This window comes from Nymphaea colorata, chromosome 8 (genome assembly GCF_008831285.2).
Source record: "Nymphaea colorata isolate Beijing-Zhang1983 chromosome 8, ASM883128v2, whole genome shotgun sequence".
In the NCBI taxonomy this organism is placed as follows: Eukaryota; Viridiplantae; Streptophyta; class Magnoliopsida; order Nymphaeales; family Nymphaeaceae; genus Nymphaea; species Nymphaea colorata.
Window position 1 is genome coordinate 8,326,159 of NC_045145.1, and position 27,485 is coordinate 8,353,643.

The 27,485-nt window shown below is 38.4% G+C and overlaps 1 protein-coding gene and 1 long non-coding RNA gene across 2 annotated transcripts; one reads left to right on the forward strand and one right to left on the reverse strand.

Annotated features, from left to right (window-relative positions):
- Positions 1-4,108: 4,108 nt before the first annotated feature.
- Positions 4,109-9,803, reverse strand: LOC116258806 (uncharacterized). The gene is made up of 3 exons (XR_004173814.2): positions 7,928-9,803; positions 4,500-6,563; positions 4,109-4,384 (listed from the first exon to the last, which is right to left on the reverse strand). It is a non-coding gene; the product is annotated as an uncharacterized LOC116258806 (long non-coding RNA).
- A 12,376-nt stretch (positions 9,804-22,179) lies between these two features.
- Positions 22,180-23,127, forward strand: LOC116259514 (nuclear transcription factor Y subunit B-9-like). The gene is made up of 2 exons (XM_031637377.1): positions 22,180-22,276; positions 22,886-23,127. The coding sequence occupies exons 1-2, from the start codon at positions 22,180-22,182 to the stop codon at positions 23,125-23,127; spliced, it is 339 nt and encodes a 112-aa protein (XP_031493237.1).
- Positions 23,128-27,485: the final 4,358 nt, after the last annotated feature.

Sequence of the window (27,485 nt, forward strand, 5' to 3'; positions counted from 1 at the left end):
ACTTGCATTTCTTTTTCTACGAAACTGCCAAAGGGGTACGGGATGTTGCCTCTGAACTCTATAGTTTTCAATTTAATATGACGAGACGTTTTCAGATATCCCAAGAGAAAATAACTTGAATTGCAGTTTCTTTTTCTACGAAACTGCCAAAGAGGTACGGGATGTTGCCTGTGAACTCTATAGTTTTCAATTTAATATGACGAGACGTTTTCAGATATCCCAAGACAAAATAACTTGAAGCAAGGGGATATAAACTTTGTGGAGTATATAGCCCAAATGTGTGGCTTATGGGAGGAATGGGAATCACATACTCCTTTGGGCACTGATTCAGCCACTCTTAGGAAAAATCGTGAGCATGAGAAGATATTCCAGGCTAGCTGAGTTGCAACTAGAATATAAACAATTACGTAGTGAGGTACTTACAACATGTGATCCTCCTTCTTTAAATGATATTTTCTCTATTATTATGTGTGAGGAGTGCAGAAGACAAGTAATGAATAGAGATGACAATTATGAATGTGTTCATTTTTTGCTACAGGAGCAAAAGTCTCATTATATTCTATACCATATGTTTGTGTAAACCCTTTCACAACTAGCCTAGCTTATATCTCTCTTTGGGTTCATTGTTGTTGTGCTTGTAGTGTCATTTGCAACCAACTAGCTTGTCATCTTTAGGCAAGGTGAGTATGGTTCAGTGTTGTTTCTTTTAAGACAACAAGTTTTTCCCTCATTGCAGCTAACCATTCAGGTGACTGATTGGCCTCATGGTATGACTCTGGTTCAATATTAGATGAGATATGACTGGGAAAGGCTTTATGATGTGATAGAAAAAAAAAATCATATCCAATCTGCATTTCAATAGGATGAGCGACAGTGGTATATGTGACATAGTTTCGCAAGTGTCTAGAAGGACGTGACACTCGCTCATAGCATCTAGGTTGACCCTGAATGTCGTCGTGAGATTCATGCTCACTGACTATATCGATCCCATCATTCAAGTCTTGCTCAATGGCTTGATCGTCCATAATTGGTTCTGAATTGATGTTTTGACTCTTGCCAGGACCTCGATCTTCACTATTACTTTGGGTAGTAATGTGTAGGAGATCATTATACTTGCTCAAGGTTGGCAAAACAAACTCCCTGTTCGAATCCCTAAAAATTTATTGGTTTTTGGAGTGCTTCAGAAAAATGAGTTTTTGTTTTGAAAATGAGAGAAAGATAGACTGGCCCGTGGTACGAGGATCGACCGTTCCCGACGCCTTTACTGGGGATAATCAATCTAAGGGCTATGCTTATTCTTGGTGCATTTTGTTTTGGCTTAAACATCTTTTTTATTTTATATGCGGTGTAGTGTTTGAGAAAATGTTGAAGATTTGATGTTTCAAATTTTTGAGAAAGTTTTGAAGGATCTTTTGAGAGGGTAAAATATTTTGATTTGAGAAATTTTGAATTGAGAAATCTTTATAAATATTTGGAAAACTTTGGAGATCACTTTTGAAGTTCATTTAGTGTTCTCTTAAAACTTTAAGTAGGTTTGAGATTTTGCTCTAATTTGATTACTACCTAGTTAGAGTTCTATCTCGTCTTGCTTAAGTTCTTTGGAGGGGTGCCTGTGATTATAAATGATGCTAAGTGAGTATGAATGGATGAATGCATTGATCTTATATGATTAAAAGTGAATAATTCATTCTTATTATAACATTCATCTAAAAACACTCTTACCACAACATACATCTAGTATTTTTGTTTTTATATTTGTTATAAATGTTTTTAAAAGTTTTTGAAAATGGAATGGGGTTGTAGACCATCAAGCATGAGTTCAATATTGGGTCATTAGAAAAATGTCCAAAAGAATGGAAAAGATGAAATACTCCCAATAAAAGAAAGAGAAAGAGATTGAAAAAGATGTACATATATGAGTACATACTATCACATATGAAAGGTTGTAAAAAAAAAGATATTGATTTGAATAGAAAGAGGGATTTTGGAGAAATAGAAATAAGGATATATATATATATATATATATATATATATATATATATATATATATATATCACACACAAGAAATTTGTAGGTGAAGACATTTGACTTGAAAAGAGAAATAAAAGATTTTAGAGAGAGAAAAAAAAAACACACACACATACCTATATATATATATATGCATTCATGTATATATGAAAATTTGTAAGATAAAACATGGAAACAAAGAGAAAGAAGGATAAAGAAAATCATCAAGTGCACATATATGTATATAACATGTATATACATATGTACCTTCATGAGATTAAAAATAAAAAAATAACTTAAAATATTTCGACTTCAACTTTTATGTACGCCAGATAAGACATGGGCTCATGCGAAAGCCTAAGCTAAGTCTCCAAAACCACATTAGAGAGGGTTCTTATTTTCAAAAATCTTTTGAAAAACATGATTTCAAATATTTTGTATATTAATATAACATATTATTATTTTGTTTGTTACAATGGAATATATTTCTTCCACTGTTGAGTATAGAAGAAAAGTCAAACTACATAATGAGACACCCATTAGGGTTTCTAATTGCGTGATTAAAAGGAAAATTAAATGCAAAAATGACATGACAATGCATATTAATATATACATATTGCTGAAGGTTTTCTTCAGTTGGACAAGTCTCAACCTCAAAAATTAACATAAGAATAAAGAAAATAATCTCAAACTACACCCTCATCATCACCGTACATTCACATTTAAATAGAAAAAATTAATCAACTATGCATGAATAATATCCCAAAACAAAGCAACATTCAAAAAAAGAGAAAACATGTTTTAATCATAAAATGAAATATCATCTCATCTTTTCATGCTCCCGATGCACTCAAGAATAGTTTTTTAATTTCAAGAAGGAGATTTGAGAGTTATTTCCTATGTCACTTGAGTGCGGGTGCCGACGCGACACATCTCAAAAAATTTAGATGTGCCGGTGCGGCAAGAGTATTTTATTATTATTATTATTATTTTATAATAATAATAATAATAATATAATATATATGACAAAAATTTGTCTATAAACCACAAAATTATTAAATAACAAGATCAAAATTGTAATTTGCTAATCATGATCATTATCAATCATCGATTCAACATTTAACAAGAAATATACTCTAATTTGAGTTCACAGAATCACATTCATTGATAAATATCCATATCTGCACAACGTAATTCCCTACTAACCCACGCAATAAAAGTACAACAACTATTATGCATAATTCCACACTAGCATATTAAGCAAATAAGAATTGCAATATGTGTCGCTGATGATGACAACTAAGAATATTATCCAAATAAAGGCATCAAAACACATGCAAAATATTTATGTGTATAGAAGTTTTGATAATCACTTGCTCTAAGTGTAGCTGTGCAGGTTCAACACTTTCCAGGTCAACAACTTCAAGTTGCCCAAACCTGTGATTAAAGAGGGAATGAAAGACAATGTCACAAAACTATTAAAAAAACATTGATACACCACAAGACTTCACAATTATGCCAATCAAATAATTAGTAGGAGAACCATTTGATAAGTGTCATCATTTAGGAAATAGACAGGTTTCATGACCCACCAGTTATCAATCAGCGTCAGGAAAGCCTCACTTTAATAGTTAATATATATGACTATCATGATCAACTAAAAAGAACAATATCTAGGACAAGCAAGATGACAGAAAAAACAAACACAGTGTTGGAGGAGAAGTGAAAAAACTGCTGATTTTGCACAAGATAGCAAAGTAACTAAGTAAGGTATGACATGATCAGCAAGAAGAAACCTCCAGACATTAAACTGAGGGTCCGTTACAGAATACCAATGCTAGCTTGTCAAGCATCCCCTTTCACATGTCAGTAAGACCTGATCTTCTTTGTATCACTAGTATTTACCAACTAATATCCAAAGGAACACCAAATCCTTTTCGTTCTCCATCTCCAGAAATAGTGAGTCTCAGAGACTGAGATACATATGACCCAAGTGGAGTGAATAATTATAAGAACATCCCATTCATGTGATATTATGTATGCAAATGTTAAAAGCATAATTTAGCATCTAGTGTGCTAAAGGAAGAAGAACAAGAGCGAATGAAAATGCCGATTCCAATAGCTAACTTCATACAGTCATACTTCAAAGTTTATACATCAATACATATTACATCATGACATCAATCAGAGTTGCGTTCCACTTCCACTTCCACCAATATCTTGATTTTCTTCAATGCTTTCAATGATATCATCATCATCATATGCCTCAAAAGGAATAACATGATCAGAAAAATCCATGTTTGCAGTATATAAATTGCACTCTCCATCAAAATCAAATTCATCTGGATTTACATCCCAATATTAAGATGATCCACAACTGCATTTTATTAAAGACGAAAGTTAAACAATAAAAAATATTGACCACAAAAATATAAGAAATTTAACACAACATAGGAAATTGAGCAAAACAAAACAACATAATAAAGAAATACCTGTATTTTTTTTCTTTTCTTGAAATTAGATGCAAATTAGAATGCACATAAACCAAGTCCTCTGCACGTTGGCTAGTGAGCTTGTTCCTTTTAATGTTGTGTACATGACCGTATATGCTCAAATTTCTTTCACAACACGAAGATGTAACAGGTTGTGATAGTAACATCAAAGCAAGTTTATGAAGCACAAGCATTTCTGATCCATAAGATGCCCACCAATCAAAAGGACTCATGTCATTTCATCATCTTCTCTTGCTGTTGTTGTGCCTTCTAAACTAAAATCTCTTAAAGAAAACTTGTTATATTCACAAATAGCTTGTCTTCTGATATAAGAATCTGAAAAAAGTCCGTCCATACATGACATTCTTTGAATGTTTAACTCATTATCTAGATTTGGAGTAACATGTCCAGGAGCTCCTTCAATCCATTTTTTAGTGTAATATTTGGGATTTAAAGAATGAGCCATGCAATGCAAGGAAGTATTGCTTTTATCCCATCTTTCAACTAATATTGTACTTATGCGATCAAAGAACTCTGAATTATCAATTACAATGTATTTTCTTTCTTTCTTAAAAACTATACACTGAATTTGTTCAATCATATCCTCCCACATTGCGTAAACTTTATGAAGCATAGACTCACATTTACCAACAGCTCTCAACATGTACCAAATTGACTCTGTAAAATTCAAAAAATATGCAATTTTATCCCACCATTTATCTTCAACAGTAAGGTTTTAAATACTTTGAGCTTTAGCCTCATCTTCAACCCGATAAAAGCTCCACTCTCTACTAAACACCATTTGAATAAGTGCATCTTGCACTCTTTGAATTCTTTTTAACATGACAATTATTAAAGCAAAAACGTGTCTCTACAACATTTAATAATCTTAAATCAAAATAACTACTAAAAATAGACAATGCGTGTTGGTGACTAACGATGAAATTTCTAATATTTCTTGCATCTTTTTCAATCTTTTGAATCCATGAGGATAGCTCATATCCCTTAGGATCTGTATCTTGACTTCTAGTATTGCATATGTCCTTCAATGCTAAATTCAAAGTATGTGCAACACATGAAGTCCAATAAATATGTGAAAAATCATACCTCAAACTAAGTCCAACACTTTTGCATACAACAACATTGTCTGTAATGATCTGCACCACTTTATCAAGACCAACCTCTTTGATGGCTTCTACAAATAATTGCTTCAAATATCTGACAACTTTATATTCTCCAGGTGCATTAACTGCCTTCAAAAATATTGGTTCATCACATGCAATGACAACGAAATTAATTAGTGGACGTCTTTGAATATCTGTCCACCCATCAGAAACAATTGATACCCCAGTCGTGTTCCATTTAAACTTTTTTCTTTCTAAACTTTGCTCAGCCTCATTTTTTTCATTATGAAGAAGTGGCGTGCGCAACCTTTATGAACTGGGAGGTATATATCCTGATAATTTGCTAGTTGCAAGCATAGTACAAGTCTTCTTCCAATATGGATTTCTAGCTACATTGAAAGGAATGCAACTATAATAGAAAAACATAGCAATCACCTTATCTATTTCTGCTCTTCCGCAAGAATCAAAACATGTCTCTATAGTCTTTCTTTTTCTATCAGAACTCTTAGGATTTGTCACAATAATACTTGTTTTCTTCTTGTTATGGATTGCATCAACACGATCTTGCAACCTCTTGAACTCTCAAGCTTTTTCTGTAGAAATTTTTTTACATCATCGAATTCCATGATCAACATATGTGCCTTAATTCTTGTGTAAGATCCTACAAATATACCTTCACAATATTTGCATACAAAATGCACATTTCCACCGTCCATGCCTACATCTTTAGTGACCGCTTTTATTTTTTTCCACAGTGGTTGTTCTTCAGATGCATATGCTTCACCAAGTTTTGTAGAAGACTTTGAAACATCACCTTCATCCACATTCAGACTAGATGAAGAACCTATTGTAGGAGAATATGAAACAACTTCTTTTCCTTTTGTTCTGTTTGCCATCCTTTGACTTTTATGGTTTATCTAGTGTTTGGCCAGCTCTTGCACTGTTGCATAGGTAGAACATCGAACAATGAGCTTTAATTTTAAAACTATCTATGGATATGGAACAATAATTGCAAAAAATCAAGTGACATTCAAATTGAATAAATGACAAAAGGTAAACAAGTGAGAGAATTTTATAAGACATTGATAAGATGAGATGCTTTAGATGCTGTAGATGACTTAAGGTAACTAGGTAAGTTATCTACCACTAAACATCATTTTGTGGTGAACATGGTCCTTATAAAGAAAGAAACTTGATCTAGGAACAGAGAAACACACCATTGAGGTGGCAATCGAAAAAAAAAGGAAAGCTTTGACTCACATATCAATTAGTTATTTGAGGACAATCAGTAAGATGAACTATATGCACATTCAGCTCAATTCGCAAGGCATGCACTCACTAGGAAATATATGCACATGCACATATATTAATAAGAAACAATCTCAGCTCAATTGAACCTCCTCCCTTTCCCCATGTAGCACCCTGGTATCATAGGTTTTTTATGATGCCATGCTCAAGAGGGTTGCACAAAAGTTACAACTTACAAATGTAAATGAAATTGAGTAGGAGTTTCAAGAATTGCAAGTTGCTGTCATCGAGAATTCCAATAGTGACAGGACGAGGGATTATAATGTGGAACAAATGGTAAATATGTTGGAGAGATTAAAGGAATTTGTTGTTTCAGAGGGCCATCCTAAAGATGAAGCTGTTGGTGCAAAGAGTGAACCTGTGGATGAGAAGAAACCAGAATCTCTGGTTATACCAGATGACTTCCGTTGTCCTATATCTATGGAGTTGATGAGGAACCCCGTAATTGTTACCACTGGGCAGGTAGGATTCCTTTTTCCCTTGCCTTTCTAGTTTTAACTTTTAATGATTCAGGGCTGTTTCTGAAAGAAGCAAATGGCATTGGGTACTTCTTCTGCTGAACTGTGACCAAATTTAAGGGAGAACCCTAATCCAGTACCTCACAATATTCTTCACGATGTCAGAAAGCTATTAACGGTGACCTTAATTGTGGTAGGAACCTGTTTCGGAGTGGCCTAGTAACTTTCCTGGTATTATATGGTTAGTAGTATCAAGCAAAATCAATATTGACAAGTTGACTGCCCACCAGCAGTCTTTCCGTCCCGATAATTTGCAAATAAATACAGGCATATTGGGCGAAAATGAAGGCAAGTTGAAGATCACGGGCATTAGTTAGAGAAGAGGAAATATATGCACATGCATTCAATGGAGGAGTAACCGGCTCGATCAGACGATTAACAGACGCAAAAAGCCAATAAGCTCTGCCCAATGAATTCCTTGGGGAGAGCAAGCATACAGATCAAGAGGAGGGAGAGAAATGGAGCACGAAAACCTCACCGCTAATCGAGGAAAGAGGGTTGAGGAAGAATGTGATGACGCCGGAAGAGACGATCGCAGCCGACGTAGAGGAAGCTGCCACCGGTGGAAGGGAGGATCGCAGCCTCGCAGTCGCAAGAGAGATAGTGAGAGGAAAGCAGTGGAATAGGCAACTCCACAACAGGGGACGCAATAGCAACTTCCAGGGGCTGGAGCTCCCTCCACAGAGCTCGTATTTGGATGCACTTAGGCTCGTTGGAATCGTGAAGACGTCTGCTCTCATGCACGGCAGTCAATTGCTTGAAACAGACACTGTGTTGTACAGCATTGACTATGGAACAAGATGTATCCTCGGCTATCTCAGGCGTCACAGTTTGAGATCACCGGTAGACAGGTTCTGTTCACAAGCTTGTTTCTCCCAGCTTACAGCTCAGATTTAGATGTGCTATAGCTTGTTGGAAACGTGGAGAAGTGAGGCACGTTGTGGAACCAACGAGAGAGTGAAACCAAGGTGGGTATGGATGGCAATGGCCACGGAACAGGGACTGTTTTTGCAGCTGTCGCAGAACCCACAGACTGAACCTGCTGAAAGACAGGGTCTCCATTGCATATCTACAGATTTTTGCAATCCTTGCTCGGATCTTCACGTGCTATGGCTCATTAGAACAATGAGGGAGTTAGGAAGACTGAGAACCCACTTTGTAAATACCTAACAATAGGATCAGAAGATATGGCCCGTTGAGCAAAGCTATATCCTGTTGTAGCAGGGACGCAGTCGCAGAAACAGGCGGCCGAAAAACTTGCTATTTCGACCAACTCCAGCTACTTTTCCGATCGAGCTCCAGTCCGATGGAACCGTAACACACCGGCGGTGTAGTTTGTACAAAATATCACAACAATTGGTTGCCGAAGGTTACAACGCCAGCCAGATGATCAGCCGCTAGAGGAGGAACTCTCTGCCTCGTGCGAACAAGGGAAGGGTTCCGCAGGAAGCATACTGGCGGCAGGAGATCTGACGATTCTGGCCAGTAGAAGTCACGACACCAGTCGCGCTTAGGTTCGTCCGAACCACAAGAAAATGAGGAACTGACCTGAGCACTTTGGTGGCGTTTGGACGTTGGTGGAACAAAGCTGTCGGGATACTCTGCTTCAGAGCAGGGGTAAGTTTTTAAGATGATCGAAAGCTGCTCATTTCTTCGTCAATGGGGGTTTAATTAGAAGGGGCGAAACTTGCTTGCGTGCTGCTGCCCATTGAAGAGTGGAAGCCCATTGAAGAGTGGAAGACGTCACCTGACCGAATGATTGTTGCCTTCGTTGGAAATTTGCACCACCACCTGTAGGTCGCCGGCTGCTGTAGCTCGCCTGCAAAGCCTGATCGCCGGTCACCCATGCCTTCATCAAAAATTCTCAACGCCACCTGGTGGTTGCCCTGCTGTTGCACGCCCAATTGCTCGTCTGCAGGTCGCCGATCGCCGATCGCCCATGCCTTCATCGAAAATCCTCAATGCTGCTTGGTGGTCGCCCTGCTGCTGTCCACGCGCTGCCATCAGCCACCACGCCTGCGTTGGAACTTCGCTCGTCAGGGGAAGTGAATATGCCGCCTAAAACTGCAGCTCGCCGGTCATCCACACTGGTTGTCGGGAACCCACACCACCATCCGCCGTTCGCCCGTTGCAAAGTCTGCTCGCCGGTGGCGTGCCTTACTCTCGACGTTGTCTGCTCCCTCGCTCTTTCTGCTGTCGTATTGGAACTCCACCCATTCAGCGATGGTCGAGCGATGCTCAGAGGGAAAGCACGCCCAACGGCTCCTTGCAACGTCACCTGCTAGTCGTCTGACGCTACTCGCCAGATTCTCGTGCAGTTCGCCTGAATCTGCAGTGGTGGTGATTAGAAGCTGTTGTACGCCATCCTCATTGTGCGTGAGAGGGACCCGGTTTGGCTGACCTCTGAAGCAATGACTCAGCCGTTACACAATTGGGTGATACGAGTTAGCAAGTTGGGTCTGGGTTTAGACCAGACCCGTTAACGTATATGTAAAGAAATGCACACGTCTAAGTCTTGAATTTGTGTTTGAGTAAAAAGACCTGAGTTTAAAGATTTATTTTGGATCGAACAATTGCTAACTTGTTTTGGGTCTAAGTTTTAAAATTTAGATCCAAATAATAAAATACAGTCTTTTTTGAAAAATTTGGAGTGATAACACTTCCCCTCACCATGATTGTCATGATCATCTAGGTGATGTTTGTAATAAGGCTTGTCTTCATTAAATTTCACAAACAATAAACTTATTAGTTTCAGCATGATAGCATTTATAACCTTTCTGGCCGTTATTATAGCCTACAAACATGCATTTAAGAGCTCGAGAAATCCAAACATAGACAACAAAACCAAAGGTGATTGAGATGCTTGTTCGGAATTCTGTTAATAATATGACATGCATGAGAGACAACATCATGCCAAAAGACCTTAAGTACATTCATTTGAAACACGAACACATGGATAACTTCTAGGAGATGATGATTTTTCCATTCGGATGCACTATTTTGTTGTGGAGTGCCTACACAAGTAAATTGCTGATTAATTACCATTGTTGCATGTAAACTCCTTAAAATCATGATTTTTATGTTTGGTCCCATTATCGGAGCGCAAACACTTAATTTTCTTGTTAAATCGGTTTTCAATCATTTTGCAAAATAGTTTAAAATTTTTCCAAAACTTGATTTTTTGATTTTAGGAGATAAAGCCAAATAGTTTTGGAATAATAGTCTATGAACAACACATAATAACGAAAATTTGTTTTCAACTCATCAGCACAAGACCCCATACATCAAAAGGAATGAAATTAAATGGTGCCAAAGGAATACTACTAGAAATACTAAAGGCGGCCGAGATAAGCATGTATATTGACACACATCATGTACTGCAATTAAAGAATATATGAGAGAATAGAAGTTCCAATGATCTAGTGCAAGCCTAAAGTGCCATAGCTCAGCTTCCTCATTCCTAGCATGCAAAGCAAATGACTTTTGACTGACATAGTAGAGGCCGACTTTCACAAGTTTTTCACCAATTGTCAGTTGAGTCTTCAAATCTTGAAACAAGACATTAGTATAAGGGAGAAAGTAACAGAACAATTTAAATCACACGTAATGCAGACAACGGACATGGGATTACCATACAAACTGGGCTTGTAAAGTACTTTACCACTCATGGTTCTACCAAAAAAATAAGTGTTCCCAATGCCCCTAACAGCCATGAAGGAGCCATTGGCTGCAGACACGAAGTCATCAGTCTGGGATGACTGAGTGTCCATTAAGGCATCTAGCCCGCTGCACATATTGGTAGCCCCTGAATCACTAATCTAGGGAACCGACTCAACCATATTAGAGTTAGGAGTATATGAAAGGCAAAGCTTACCTGTATTGTCATGGGAGCTCGAGCCGGTCACTGCCATACCTGCTACCTTTGAGTTTTGAAGACCCTTAATCTTGTCCCAGATCATGATGTCCTTCTTTTGCTTGTTCGGTTTGTCAATGGTACAATGGATGGTTGAAACCATAGTCACAAATAGCGTTCCGGAGTTTTAAACGGTGAGATTTTTCTCGAGTATAATACGACAAGCTTGAAAAAAATAAGAAAAATACGAGAAAAATATGATAAATTTTTAAAAATAAAAAAAAAACAAAAACAAAAGAAAAATAAAATAAGCGAAAAACTAATGACACAAACATCACAAGATAAGTAATTTGCAACAAATAAAAAATAGGATATGAAAAAAAAACTGTTTGGCATTAAAAAAACAGAAAAAAGTGAAAAACACGCTCGTTTTAAGTTTTTTTTTTTCAAGAAAACATGTTTTTTAAAGTTTTAAATGGCCATTTAATTTGTAGTATTTTTTTTAAAAAAAAAAACTAGTTTTCTGTGACTATGCTTGAGACATTTTCTTCACTTTGACGTGCTACCCATTTCTTTTCAGGTTTCCCAATAAGAGACCAACATGTATCACGGGAGTGACAATACTCTCACCCCAACCTTCTACCATTCCCATCATTGTGTCCTTGGGGTCACATGTTGTACCTCTAGGTTGATGACTAGCAGCAAATGCTGCCTTCTCAGACTACTCTACTTGAGAGTAATCATTTTGGGAAGGATTCATTACACATCGCTTTGACTCTCTTCAAACATGAGAAGAAAGCACCGTAGAAGAAAAGGGCAGGTTTTGAGTCGTGAGGAGCTGTGATCCAGTGGCTTCATAATCGGGACGTAGACCAGCGAGGATTTTAACGTCCTTTCTCGTTCCTTGCGCTTTCTTGATGTTATTGGATGGGTGGTGTCTGGAGCATAAGTATCAAGTTCATCCAATAAGCCTTTCAAACCAGCGAGGTACTCACACATAGGCTGAACCCCTTTTTTAGCATCCCTAATCTCTTGAGAAATGTGCGAGTGATGTTGTATTGCTGACTGTAAAGATCTCTTGCAGTATCCAAATGGCTTCAGCGGTATCAGCAAACATGAAACTTTTGGCAATTTTTTGCTCCATGGAGTTTATAAGCCAAGACATAACTAAGGGTGCGTTTGATGCACGGGGTGAAATGTGTTTTTTCCGAAAAAACGGTACGGGCGGGTGAAATTTCACCCGCCCGACGAAAATTGCATCAAACGGGGTGAAATTCACCCCGTTTAACATATAACTGGAGCGGGTGGAATTCCACCCGCTCGAAAGTCCGAGGTCCGACCTCGGACTTTCGAGCGGGGGGAATTCCACCCGCTCGACGCCCTACCCGACGGTCGACACCCTCACACCCTCCCCCCATGCCCGCAGCCCTTCTCTGCCTTGCCCTGCTGCCTTCTCCCATTGTACCCTTCTCAGGACTCTCTCCCCATCGCCACCCACGTTCCCTCTGTGCGGGCGTCTCTTACGAGGAAGGAAGCACTAGCTCTTGCTGCCGTGGCCTGCGATCGAGTTCGGAGGTAAGCAGCTTTCTTCGAGAAGAATCGTGGGGATGTCGTGGTTTTGTGGTTCGTTTATGGTTTTTCTGTTGCTTTCCTGTGCGTAGGGGGTTAGTTGGGGTTGCATTGAATCAGAGGTTTTCGATTTTGGGGCGACGGAGAATGTTGGATTTTGGTTACGGGGTTTTTGGGTTTCACTGCCTTATGGGATAGGTGGGACGGATGAGGAATGAGTGCGTTTCGGGAAAGGTAGGGTTTATGGGTTTGGGATGTGGTTTTGGTGAATGTGGAATCGGGTGTGATGTCGGCATTGTGAATGTGAGGGGGTTTCGTGTTTCTTGAATTGTTTATGGTTTTAATTTTAGGGAACAGGGGAATGCTAAAGGAAGATTGCAGGATTCTCAATTGATTGCAGGACTTTGCTGGGAGGGGAGACTCGGGAATTCAGGATACAGTGGTTATGGATAGTTGAAGATGTGAACATTATGGGAGCTTGTGTATTCTGGAACTCACGCATTTGTTGGAAATGATCGAAGATGTGAGTTGATTGGAGAAACGGGGTCGTTTCTGTTTTCTGTAAATTCCTTCTTTACGTCTCTGCTGTTTGGTTTTGTCGAACCACATTTCTCTACCTTTGTTCTTAGGCTAACGATGAAATGATCAAGTCTGGCGAATAGTAAAAATGATCAATTTTTCATTGTGCATTCTTATCAAACAGGGTTAAAATTAATAGGGTAAATTTTTCCAGTGCATCAAACATGACCTCAAATCGGAAGAGGGTTAAATTTCATCCTGTTTTTTTTTCCAAAAAAATTTGCCAAGAAAATTTACCATGTTAAATTCTTCCGTGTGCATCAAACGCACCCTAAGTGATTTTCCAATTCCCATTCATCATATCTGGGATCTGTTAAGGATGACTTTGGTCTAAGCCCATTAATGAACCCTAACTTGGATTTGCCACTAATAAATAATGTAACAGCTTTTGAACACATAAGATAATTAAAATAATTTAATAGCATGCTGGTGATCTTGAGATTTGGAGTACCTGAATCATGCACAATGAGAAATCAATAACGATTTGATACCATGAAGTAATGAGAAAGAAAGGGACAATCAAGGAGAAACAGATTTAACTTGGTTCAGCCATGTTTTCTATTCACTGTTATTGATGATTACATTGTACATCATTTTTCATAGCTTCACAAGAGGAAGAGAAAAAAGAATCCTTTCAACGGCACAAAGAGAAAAAACGACAAATTCTAGAAATAGATTCCATGCTCCAAAGGAAAGATGCTATCACAAGATCCCTTGTCCGTTAAAGAGAGAGGAAGGACTCTCCAGTGTGCCTCAGCAAGGTTGCTATATTCAACACTATGGGATCTTAACAGCTTGCTGGAAGCACTGGCGGAGCTAGAAATATTTTTTGATGATGGCATTCATTTAATACCTTTAATTTCTTTAGACATTATATGTATAACAATCAAATACATCAAAACATTAGCATATATATTAAACTAATTTTGTGAGGCTGGCCATATGGCTCTGCCACTGGCTGGAAGGGAGGTCAAATGCCTGCCCATTTTTTTTCCCTATGATGGACTGCTTCTCTCAGATCTGCACCACAAGAGAAGACCCTGTTGGAGCTTTGCTAGAAATCTAGATAGCGCACAAACGAAAATGCAGAAATTCGAAAGAGACATTCATGATTCATGTGTTTCAAATAGGGCGGAAGTAGAACCTGTAGAGGCGACCGCCGACTGAATGTCGGCAGCTGTGGAAAGAACGGCTACAGTCCCCATAAAGTCGTTCCCCTGCGGAGGTAGCGGCGGCGGCGGCAATGAGTTTCTCTCCTCAGCCATAGCAGCCCAGTGATGGGGACAGACAATTCACGTATGGCTAAGGGGACCGATTACCCAGACGGTGAAAACTGAATATGTCTCACACCATCACAATACACAAGTATTTATACTTAAGGGTCCGAAACGGATATGGACCCGTATCGACGCAGGACTATCCAGATGGGGAAATCCCAACAATCTCCCACTAGTCCAAGTCGATATCAAGGGTAAACAAAATGAATGGATTAGTCTTAAAATCCATTCCAAGGTCCCACCTTGTTGTCTTACAAAACTTCTCAACAAACAAATGAGAATACAAAATAAATAGACAACAAACTTAATGAGAATCAAACTGTATGTGATCACATTCATAAATGTTTGCATAATAGTGTGTTTACATTGAACTACACAAACCCATCATCTTAACATGTTCAAAGAACATACCAGATGCTAGCGCTTTAGTAAGAGGATCTGCAACCATATCTGTAGTTCCAATGTGTTGAATACACACTAGTTGATTCTCTGTCCTTTCCTTAACAATAAAATACTTAAGTTCCATATGCTTATAAGAAGTAATACTTTTGTTGTTGTTGGAAAAAGACACTGCAGCTTCATTATCACAGTGAACCTTAAGTGGTCTATCAATGGATTCCACTATCTTGAGCTGTGAAATGAAGTTCTTTATCCAAATTGCCTGTGATGTAGTCTCATATAATGCAATGAATTCTGCTTCCATGGTGTGAGCAGCAGTCACAGTCTGCTTTTTGCTCCCCCATGAGATGGCACCTCATGATAGAAGGAAAACAAAACCAGTAGTAGACTTTCTACTATCGGTACATCCTCCAAGATCGGCATCAGAATAGCCAATCACTTCTAAATGGTCCACCTTGTGATATGTCAACATGTAATCTTTTGTCCCTTGCAAGTATCACATGACTCTCTTTACGGCCTTCCAATGTGCCATGCCTGGATTAGACTGAAATCTACCAAGCATGCCAACAGCAAAGGAAATGTCAGGCCTAGTACAAAACTGCGCATACTGCAAGCTGCCAACCGCAGATGCATATGGAATGTTGATCATTTGTGCTTTTTCAAATTCGTCCTTTGGACAATCATTTAGGCTCAATTTATCTCCTTTAACTATGGGTGCCGAAATAGGAGAACAATTCTCCATCCCATATCTTTTAAGAACTTTATTGATGTATGCTGATTGGAAGATACTTAAAACACATTTAGATATGTCTCGACGAATCTCAATGCCAAGAACAAATGAAGCCTCACCCATGTCCTTCATCTCAAAATGAGATGCGAGAAAATGTTTGGTTTCTGTTAGCAATTGAAGATCATTTGAAGCAAGCAAAATATCATCCACATATAAAGTCAAAATTATGAACTTACACCCACATGTCTTAAGATACACACATCGATCAATGATGTTTTCTGTAAACCCAAAAGTCGTAATGACTTCGAAAAACTTAATGTACCATTGACGTGAGGTCTGTTTAAGTCCATAAATTACTTTATTAAGCTTGCAAACCAAACGGTCTTTACCACTCTCAAAAAACCCTTGAGGTTGATCCATATATACATTTTCATCCAAATCACCATTCAAGAAAGCCGTTTTCACATCCATCTGATGTAGCTCTAAGTCAAAATGAGCTACAAGTGCAAGGACAATCCTCATTGACTCTTTAAAAGAGACAGGTGAATATGTCTTATTATAGTCAATGCCCTCCATTTGTGTGAATCCTTTAGCAACCAATCTTGTCTTGTATCTCTCTATGTTGCCTTTAGAGTCCCTCTTGGTCTTATAGACCCATTTACATCCTACGGGTTTTACTCCTTCAGGCAACGACACAAGGCTCCACGTCTGGTTTTTAGCCATAGAGTCAAGCTCTTCTTTCATGGCATTAATCCAGTGTCTATATTGTTTGCTTTCAACGGCTTCAATGAATATGAAAGGATCATCATCAATATCTATGAAATCACTAGGCTCCTGGCCCTTGTAGATCTACGAACAGGTAATTGATCATTTTCAATTTGTATGTCTATATCTTGTTCGTGTTCATCAGTATGATCTACACTTAATTCATCTGGATCTGATGCATTGTCTGTATGATTTGTATTCATGTCATCCTGGGAGACAACATAATCATACACATTTATATTCTCTTTATCAGGTCTACTTTCAGTATCCTGTATTTCCTCAAAATTGAGGTTTTGTAATGCATCTAACCCAAATGAGCCATCTTCCAGGAACTTAGCCTTATCTATTTTCACAATATGTGGTGTATGAGATGGACAATAAAACCTATAGCCTTTCGATCTTTCTAGATAACCAATAAAGAAACCACTGGTTGTTCTAGGATCAAAGGCTTTTATGTAGGGGTTATACAATTTAGCTTAAGCAGGACATCCCCATATGTGCATATAAGAAAGAGAAGGTTTCCTACCTGTCCATAACTCGTAAGTAGTTGTGGGAACAGCTTTAGTAGGAACCCTATTCTATATATGCACTGCTGTCCTGAAAGCTTCACCCCACAAGGTTAGAGGGAGAGTAGAGTAATTTAATATAGCTCGAGCCATTTCTTTAAGCGTACGATTTCTTCTTTCAGCAACACCATTTTGGTAGGCGCTGCCTGTCATAGTGTATTGAGGCACAATGCCTTATTCCTTTAGAAATCGCACTAATGGTCTCTCCCTTTGTCCCATCTCAATGAACCTACCATAATATTCACCACCTCTATCAGATCTGACTATCTTGATAACTTCACCGGTTTGTTTCTCTACTTCTTTCTTATAGTCTTTGAAAACTTGACATACATCAGATTTTTTAAAGATTAAGTAGAGATACAAATACCGAGAATAGTCATCTATAAAAGTGACGAAATACTTTTCGCCTGTGTAACAAGGAGGAAAAAGTCCACAAACATCTGTGTGAACAATTCCTAACTTTTCAGTACATCGCTCGGCACCTTCTTTATATATGTTAGTTTGCTTTGCCTTTATGCAATCTACACATATGTCGTTATCTGTAAAATCAAGAGATCGTAAGATCCATTCATTTAAGAGTCTCCTTATTCTCTTTTCAGAGATATGACCCAAACGGCGGTGCCATAGCATGTATGAATCATCCTTTATGGTACTACGCTTATTGCCAATTATATTATGACTAGAAACCAACGATTCAGGAGATTGGATCTTCACATTCAACTTGTATAAACCATCACACAAAATAGCAGAACCAATTTCAACAAGATCTTTATAAATCAGCATTTTTGAATTTTCAAACTTTAAACAGAAATCAAATTTGTCCAGTCTTGATACAGAAATTAAGTTTCTACTATATGATGGAACAAAGAAAACATCATGAAGATCCAAAACAAAGCCAGTATCAAGCCTAATCTGGCATTCTCCTACAGCTTTCACATGTGAGCGCATTTTGTTTCCTGAGAAAATGCTCATCTCATGTAGTGTTGGTTCCCTTTTGCTCAGAAAATCCTGTAAATTATTGGCAATATGTACAGTAGCACCAGAGTCAATCCACCAGCTATTAATAGGAACATGTAACATATTACTTTCAAGTGAAACAAATGACATGTTACCTGGGCTAAGTTAGTCTGCGCAGTTTGAGAAGCAGCTTGTCCTGTTGACTTCTTCTTGGCACTCCTTTTCATTGAACTTTTCTTTATGCCAACTTTACCAGCCCCAGAGTGAGAAACCATATGTGCACTTTGCAACTTCTCACATTTCATTCTATCCTCATCTTCAACACACTTAGACATCAATTCATTGAATGTCCATTCAGTATTATGTATGTTGTAACTGATCTTAAAAGGAGTATATTCAGCTGGTAAAGAGGTCAAAGTAAAAAATACCAAGAATGATTCAGAAATAGTCAACTTCATATCATTCAATTGAGAAGCAATGTTCCTCATTTCTAACATATGCTGGCGAATGTTACCCCCTCCTTGATATTTCATAGATATTAACTTTGACATTAGGGTACTGGCTCTGGCTTTATGAGAACTGACAAACTGAGCTTCAACTGCATCCAAGAACTCTCTCACCGATCTACAAGGTGGGATAGCACCACGTATGTTCTTAGCGACCATTGATTGCAAAAGCAACAAACTTAGTCGGTTAGAACGCTCCCACTTGTCAAAATATACTATTTCATTATGTGTACTTTCTGGTGTAAGAGGTGGTGGCTCAGGTCGCCTCAAAGCCATATTTAGATCCATATACCCCAATGTAAACACAACATTTTCTTTCCATTCAGCATAATTTGAATCATCAAGTAAAGTGATAGAATTTGAGCCCTTAAAATAAATAGATCCAGGCACTGCAGACGACAAAAGACATCCATAAGTTGACATGCATTATATGAGACAAACCATAAGGAACAGTAAACCAAATAAAATGCTCTTTATGTTTACTATTTCCAAGACAAATACCCGGGGTCATTAGGACACTACTTTGGTAATATACCTAATACGCACATGTATTCCGTCTTAACTTTATCTAGTAAAACTAGGAAATGTAAATCCAAATTATAGTTAAGCATAACACCTTTGGGTGTAAAATGACAGAACTATGTAAGGATCTATTTTCTTATTTTACTCTACTTATTCTCCTGAACTTAATACACTACCTTTGGGTAATTATGCTACTTCAAATGAGAATAAGTACAACATTAAAACACTAATGTGCCTTTAAATCATGCGTAGTCACTTTGGTGAGGTATAACATGATTTAACTAATCATAGGCTCCTTACATTAGCGTTATCGTACAACTTTATGATCATGCAAAAATTTAACCTTAGCATAATCCTAAACAAAACATGATACAAAAATATAATATGTCACAACAACACATTTAAAATGAAATACACGAATCACATGAATCATTTCTGCATAATCAATAATGTTATCTAAATTATTAATTAAAGCTCCATAAAACATAATGAATTGGTCCCGTATCGATCTAATATGATCGAACAAATCCATTAATCACTTTAAATGGGCATAAAAACACATATAGCAGCTTCCTCTAGCTTAGAACCAGTCCTGTATCAGTCCTAAATGGACCGAACCGGTGGAAAACTAAATGAACCGGTCCGAAAAAGGAAAAAACCGGTCTCAAACAACTCTGAATCGGTTCAAAAGTGCCCAAACCGGTTCTAAAAACGAACGAACCGGTCTGAAAATCAACTGAACCTGTCCAGAAAAGATCTGAATCGGTCCTAAAATGCCCGAACCGGTCCTGAAACAGCCCGAGTCGGTCCTGAAACGGACCGAATCGGTATCTAAAAGCCTGAACCGGTCCTGAAACGAACCGAATCGGTCCCCCAAAAGCCTGAACCGGTCCTGAAACGAACCGTATCGGTTTTGAAATGGACCGAATCGGTTCAGTTTATAAAATCAGACCGAATGGATACGGATCGGGTCCAACCGGACCCGACCCGAAAAGTTTGAAATCAAAGCGGGCGGGCGTAAGTCGAGCGGCAAAGGAAAACGTTTTTTTTTTTTTTTTAAAACGTTTATGAAACCGGGTCGGGTCAACATGACCCGACCCGGGTCCGACCCACCCCGCCTTCCGCCCGACCGGCTCCCGCTCGACCTAGCGAGCGGTTTCAGGGAAACAGAAACCGCCGCTCGTCTGCCATACGCCGAACGGCAGGGAACGGCAGAAACCTCCTCCGGCAGGCTATGGGTGGGCGCCGGCAGGTCTCACGGCGCTGTCCGGCGATGGGGAAGAGCCCGGCGGTGGAGATTTGGAGGTGGGTGCCGGAATCGGGCGAAGCCCTTTCTCCCGCTCCTCTGCCCTCCTATGTTGGTTCTTTCAGAAATTGAAAGAGAAAAACGGGCATACAGAGATGGATGGGCGCCGGCCGTCGCCCAAAACGGCGGTCGCTGCCCGCCATGCCGCCATAACCGCCGGCCCCGTGCTTCTCCGTCTCCCAACTCTCTGCCGTCCCCTTTCCCTCAAAACAGAACCGACGGCTTCCATCACCCACGCGATGGAGACCGTCGCCCTCTTTCCACATTTCTGCCCTATTCTCTTTGCGTGAAAACAGAATGCAAAAAGGGAAACGCGCAGAGGAATCGTGGAGTGGACCCATAACCCATTGTTGGAGCTTTGCTAGAAATCTAGATAGTGCACAAACGAAAATGCAGAAATTCGAAAGAGACATTCATGATTCATGTGTTTCAAATAGGGCGGAAGTAGAACCTGTAGAGGCGACCGCCGACTGAATGTCGGCGGCTGTGGGAAGAACGGCTACAGTCCCCATAGAGTCGTTCTCCTGCGGAGGTAGCGGCGGCGGCGGCGGCGGCAATGGGTTTCTCTCTTCAGCCATAGCAGCTCAGTGACGGGGACAGGCAATTCACGTATGGCTAAGGGGACCGATTACCCAGACGGTGAAAACTGAATATGTCTCACACCATCACAAGACACAAGTATTTAAACTTAAGGATCCGAAACGGATATGGACCCGTATCGACGCAAGACTATCCAGATGAGGAAATCCCAACAGACCCCCCTCTTGAACTTATTCAGTTCCTCCACAACTTTTGATTAGCAGCTTTTGGCTATAGTCGTCTAAATTTTTGTAGCTGGTACTTCTTTTTTGTTTTCCTATTTGTATAACGTTGATATCTGAGTAAAAGTATCGGAGGACTCGTCCAGCAGGTTTGATGAGATAACACAATGAAATAGCCGAGGTGCATATGGTTCTATATAATACTCTTTGGCAACTATAAAATAGGCAGGAAGCATACTTCCCAGCATGTTCCGATAGAAATAGCCAGGGTTTTAGGGTTTCAGACTTTGAGGCTCCAAGCACCTTAACGCCCTGCGCAACTCCTCTTTACGAAGCGCTAATTGGCGCTCCTTTACCTTCGCCAAGAACGAGTTTCAATTAATTTCTCAGAACTTATAACCAGTTATCTTTAAATAAGTAAAATTTGAGCATGTTTTTGGTAAATTCTCCTGAAAAATCCATGTGACAACATGCGTCTGTCGACTTCTCGATCATAACTTCATTAAACAGAAAGGGAACCTACTGACATCTTGCATGCCAACACACGACTGGCCTTTCCTTGGCAAAGCTTGGCCCTATATACATGGAAAATTGTGAATTGACAATCTTAGCATTGATGGCAGCTCTGTGGTTGGAAACCCACTTGTCATCTTGGCTTCACGGTGGGAAAGAATATCCCGTGGAACGATTCCTCAAGGGTGTACGTGGTTTCCAAATATTTGAAAGAGATAAGAACTTGGCATCTTGGCCAGATTTTCCATTCAATAAGCCCTTTAATAATCTCCCCAAGTGTCACGCAACTGTAAAAACTTGGCAACCTTTGCTTCAAATTGCAGCAACGCCGGGAAATGAAAAACACTATATATATATCTCTCATGATAAAATCGTAGTTTACATTGTAAAAACAGAACAAGCAAGGATGCCCTACAGCAAAGGAGAAATGGAGGGGAAGTCACTAATCAAGAGCGGAAAAACTACACCTGCATGGTCATCCTCTGTTGGGAAACAACCACTTCCGAGTTTCAGTGACTCCGAAGGTGAGATTATTGATCCCATGCAGTTAAATCCGGTTAACCTAGCCCTTTTTGTTGTCATTGTTGCGGTGTGAGAGTGAGGGAGAAGGGTGTTGTCTACATATGCAAAGTTGGCACTTATATGTCTTCATGTGTGTTTTTTACATATAATTTTTTACCATTTTTTTCCCTTTTTTCTCCCTTAACAGTGTGATTGGCTCCTCCTCTGTGCGATTTGATATTGTTTAATCTTGAAAAGATCCAAAGACAGTGATACTTCTTCAGCTTGTTTGGTGACCAATTAATTAATTATATTCTTCAATGCGCAAGGCCTTTATTCAGATTGATATTTATATTAATTTGCTTTTATCCGTTAAAACAAGAAAAGGTTAGTGCCACAGATTTGGTCATTATAAGATCAATAGCTTCACGTCGTTCTATTAGTAAATGTATGGATATGCTCTCTCTCTCTCTCTCTCTCTCTCTCTCTCTCTAGTCGTCTAGTCGTGCCAAACTCAAAGAGCGAATTAGATACTGGGTCACCCCCGGAAAAAAACTGCGCATATAAAGTCATATTCCTTTATCAGTTCAATATTAACATTCCGATCTAACCCCATGAACTTGTTGGAGCAGCAGCAGAGGAGCTACTGGAGCAGTTGGTACCAACGGAAGACATAATGAGGATTATGCGAAAGTGCCTGCCTGCTCATGCTAAGGTCTCCGACGAAGCCAAGCAGGCCGTCCAGGAGAGCGTGCTTCGCTTCATCTCCGCCGTCACCAGCATCGCCGGCGAGCACTGCAGGCAGCAGCAGAGGCAGGTGGTGACGAGTGAAGACATGCTCGTCGCCCTCAAGCGGCTCTGCTTCAATGGCTAATCAGGAGCACGCTGAACCTATCGTTGGGCCACAACAGGGAAGATCGAGGTGCCCGCCTCTGATTTGCATGCTCCACGGCCCCCGTTTATAATATGTATACAAATATATACACACAGAGACATTATGTGATTTGGAAGACTTGAGAGTGCTGTCGATTTCCTGCGCGTGCGTGAAGTTCATGATGGCATGTACATCTCTATATTTGTTTTCTTCAAGTTTATTTACTTCTATATATGTGCCCACACGAAGAGCTTAGGAGCTGCATTTCTGCAAATTAAAGTCATTGAATGGTAAATGTGGCTATGCAAGCACTAAGGAGACCAGTACCCTCTCTGATAAATTAACCAACCTGTTTATTTATTGACAGTCTCCCTAATCGAAATTAATAAAGGTTGAATGTAAGCTCCAAATAACTCTCACACCAAATGCAAGTTTGCGTGTAAAATTACTCACCCATTACCACTCCTTTTAATTAATAATATCACGGGATATTCAAACCTAAAATCAAACAGATATACTAATAACTTTTGCTGACATTTTCAGGCACAGACGTGCTTGATTTACTAATGAAACTGATCTCTCTCTCTCTCTCTCTTGCGCGCGCACACACACACACACACACAAGTTGGTAAAAACCAGACCACTTGCATTTTTTTTGCAATCTAATCTTATAAAATATAATCTTAAGAGTGTTTTGATGTGAAACATATATTAAGTTACTCATTTTCTTACTCAAATAATGTTTTTTTAATAGTAAAAAAAATGGATCTCTTATACCATCAAAATTTTGGTAGTATAAAAATCATTTAGTTTTACAAAAATGACTTGAACCGAAACATGATTTATATTAAACTAGTGTTTATGAAGGTTCACATCTTGTTTAAAGCATTTTTTTGACATGAATGTCAGTACAGAAGGGTCAAGTGTCCAAGAAACATCAAAAAATTAATTGGGGGACCACGACATTCAGATGCTAAGTTATCAACCTAATAACTTGATCATGTCCTGCTACAAGCTGCACATATATATGGCTTAAACGGATGTCAATATTTAACCACATACACTTTTGTAGCTTAATGTGCAGTAAGTTTTAATAGTTTTCCATACATCTATCAATCAATAAACTTTTTTGTCCCCTAAGAGGTGAAGGGTATTTGGCCAGTCTGGCAAGTCAAGAAAGTTTGGTATTCAATTCAGTTCATATTGGTGCTACTACACTGGACTGCAAATGATGGATGCATGACATTTTAGTTAACTGGTATACCAGTAATTCCCACTTAAGTCATGAAGCAGCTCTTGACGTCAGGGGTGAGGGAAATGAAAGGGACTTCAGTTCCCTTAGATACCCAAATCGATTAACATTTCTTGGTTCAAGAAACAAGCTCTAAATAAGGACATTGCATTTTATGTAAGGAAAAACCCGTCAAAAATGAAGTATCAATGGTATCACTAGGATATAAAGTTGCCTTTAATTGGTTTATCATAAAAAAATTTGGTCTATATCTTGGCTTTCGGTAGCTGGACGGACTTTCTTTTCAGCCATGAAATTGCATTGACAACCTTCTTTCGAGCCAAGAAAATGAAATGAGGATTGAAGTATATATCAGGTGGACAGTTGCACATTAGAGCTAGCTGAGTAAGGGGTATTCCCTCAAATATATTTGATGATGCTTATGAAGGGGCATGTTCACCACTTTTGGTTCATTACAAGCAAATACCTCTTGGCATTTGTTGGGAGGATGGTCCAGAAACAGGACGATCAATTTTGTTTTTGTGGAGTATAAAGGTATAAGATACTGTCCAATACTCAATAAAAATTGCGGGTACATATAACAGCAGGGCCGGAGGGAAAACAGGACGCTCAATTTTGTTTTTGTGAGTATAAAGTTATAAGATACTGTCCAATACTCAATAAAACTTGCAGGTATATAACAGCAGGGGTGGAGGGAAGGGGGTCCAACCAGGGGCCTTGGCCCCTCTTCATATTATATTATATTATATTATATTATATATATATATGATTTGACCTATATGAAATCTCTGAAAAATGTTATTCGACTCCCATATACAATTTGAAAATACTATTTAAACCCTCTCCTTAAAAAAAATTTCTGGCCCTTAACAGTGAGTCACATACCCAATAATGATTGCAGGCATATAATAGTACTGAGCTCAAGAATGCATCTACAACAGGCAAGCTTCAATTAGCGTGACATATAAAAGCAATCATTTTCTCAATTTAAACCATTTTTAAAGGAATACATCCCTACAACAAATATGGACCCCCGGCGTTTAGGGAGCGTCGGAAGAAGAAACAACTTTAGGCGATGCCTTGTAGACGTGTATTGCCGGCAAATGTCTCTATACCCATGTATATTCACGTGTCCCTTCCTGCTGCTGCAGCACATAAATCAATGCAAGCATCGCACAATTATTTTCACTAGGAATGCTCATATCCTCTCGAGATCTTTACATCCAGAGGGTGCAATTATATTGAATAGATGAAGCAGGTTATACATAAACATTACCATCCTGTGTGGGCACTGGGCGAAAGAGAGAGAGCAACTGCCTGAATTAAATAAATTGCAGACTTAGATATACAAGTTTCTTTACTAAATATAATGAGACATTAAATTCATTGAGAGCATTATTGAGAACTTAAACTTTGGGTACAACAATTGAATACCAGGATATATATAATCAAGACTTGACGAACATAAGTAGAAACAAAATAGAACAAACACAATATTAATCAATTGAAATACTTCTATTAAATGAAATTAAAAGTCCATAGGATAGTTCACTAATGCTCAATAATGTTTCATGAACTCTTTCTAACTAGTACAAACATGTCTTAAAAATACAATGAAATTCTAATACAAGAAGAAATTAAAATTCTCAATCTAAAAACGGTGCTTCTATTGGAGATGCTCGATGACTCCTCAATCTTCAATAGCACTTCCAATCTAACAATATGTGTGGCTTTCAATCTCCTAGTCATTAGTTCATTTCCCTCTCAAGCGGGTTGTGAATTGTCCAAGAAAGAGTATTAAACTGTGCAACACATTAAAAAGCAAAATGGCAACTATATATTGTTGCCCATGAGCAAAAACAAGATACTTTCTATGTAAATTTGTGTATTTGTGTGCTAACCGATTACTAATACAAAATGCAAACAGACATTTAGTATATTACATGACAAAGCATCTAAGACTTCGTTAATGCCGACTAGCCCAAGTCTAGACTAATTCAATCGCATTTTGCGCATAAACTCAAAAATATGCAACCCACTATCATAGCTTACTAAAATACAAAATGATCCTCAAACTAATAACTAGACTACGAGCTATAAATTTCAAATCATACTAATCTAAACTACTAAATTGGAACGAGAAATGCACCAACATAACAAAGGTTCAAGCAAAACATGCACTTTCTCTCTCTAGAACAGTTCATATTTAAAACCAAGTGTACCTACTAATTAACAACTAATTTTCATTTAAAACTATTGAAAAAAAGCTATTTTTCCTACCAAACTACACTATAAACCACAAAAAATATAGCCAAAATCAACATCTAACACAAAATTATGGACTTTCTCTCTCTAAAACCTAAAAATCAACATGTAGCAATACACAAGCTAAATCGGCTAAACTTAATTACTAACAACTACTCTTTACCAAAAATATTGCTTCAAACATGAGGGAACTAATTGATCTGTTCACTACAATAAAAATTTGCAGTAAAAAAATATAGTAAAAACAAGATAAACCACCTAAACACTACGCTTGAAACCTAAAAACAATAAAGAACAACCTGAACTATCAAATTAGCTATATTTGAATACTGGCAAGTAATTTTCATAAGAAAACTATCAACTATAATGATGAGTATGTGTAACTACATGTAACAATTAGTGTTCTAAAAACTAGAATTGAATACATAAAAAAGTACAATGCAGAATTTTAGACAATAAAAGAAATTAAAGCCTCCTACTGAGCATATTCTAATCTAGATCGAAATAATAAAAAGCAAATGAGAACAGTAAAGCTAACTAAAAACCATAACCCCAGACTACCGATTTAACTATAACAGCAAATTATATTGAAAACTGATTTAAGTGCTTTCTAGATTAGATTAAAAACAAAATCGACAACATCCTACACCTAGTCCACCATAAAGAACATGTCCTAATCTACCTTAAAATAGTTGACACAATAGGGAAAACTATAATAGAATGGATACTACAACCTAGCTATCGACCATAAATCTTGCCACAACCAAGTATGTTTGACTAAAACACATAAAAATACAGCAAGCAAAGGATGGAAATATAAAGAACTTGTAGGAAATTAAGA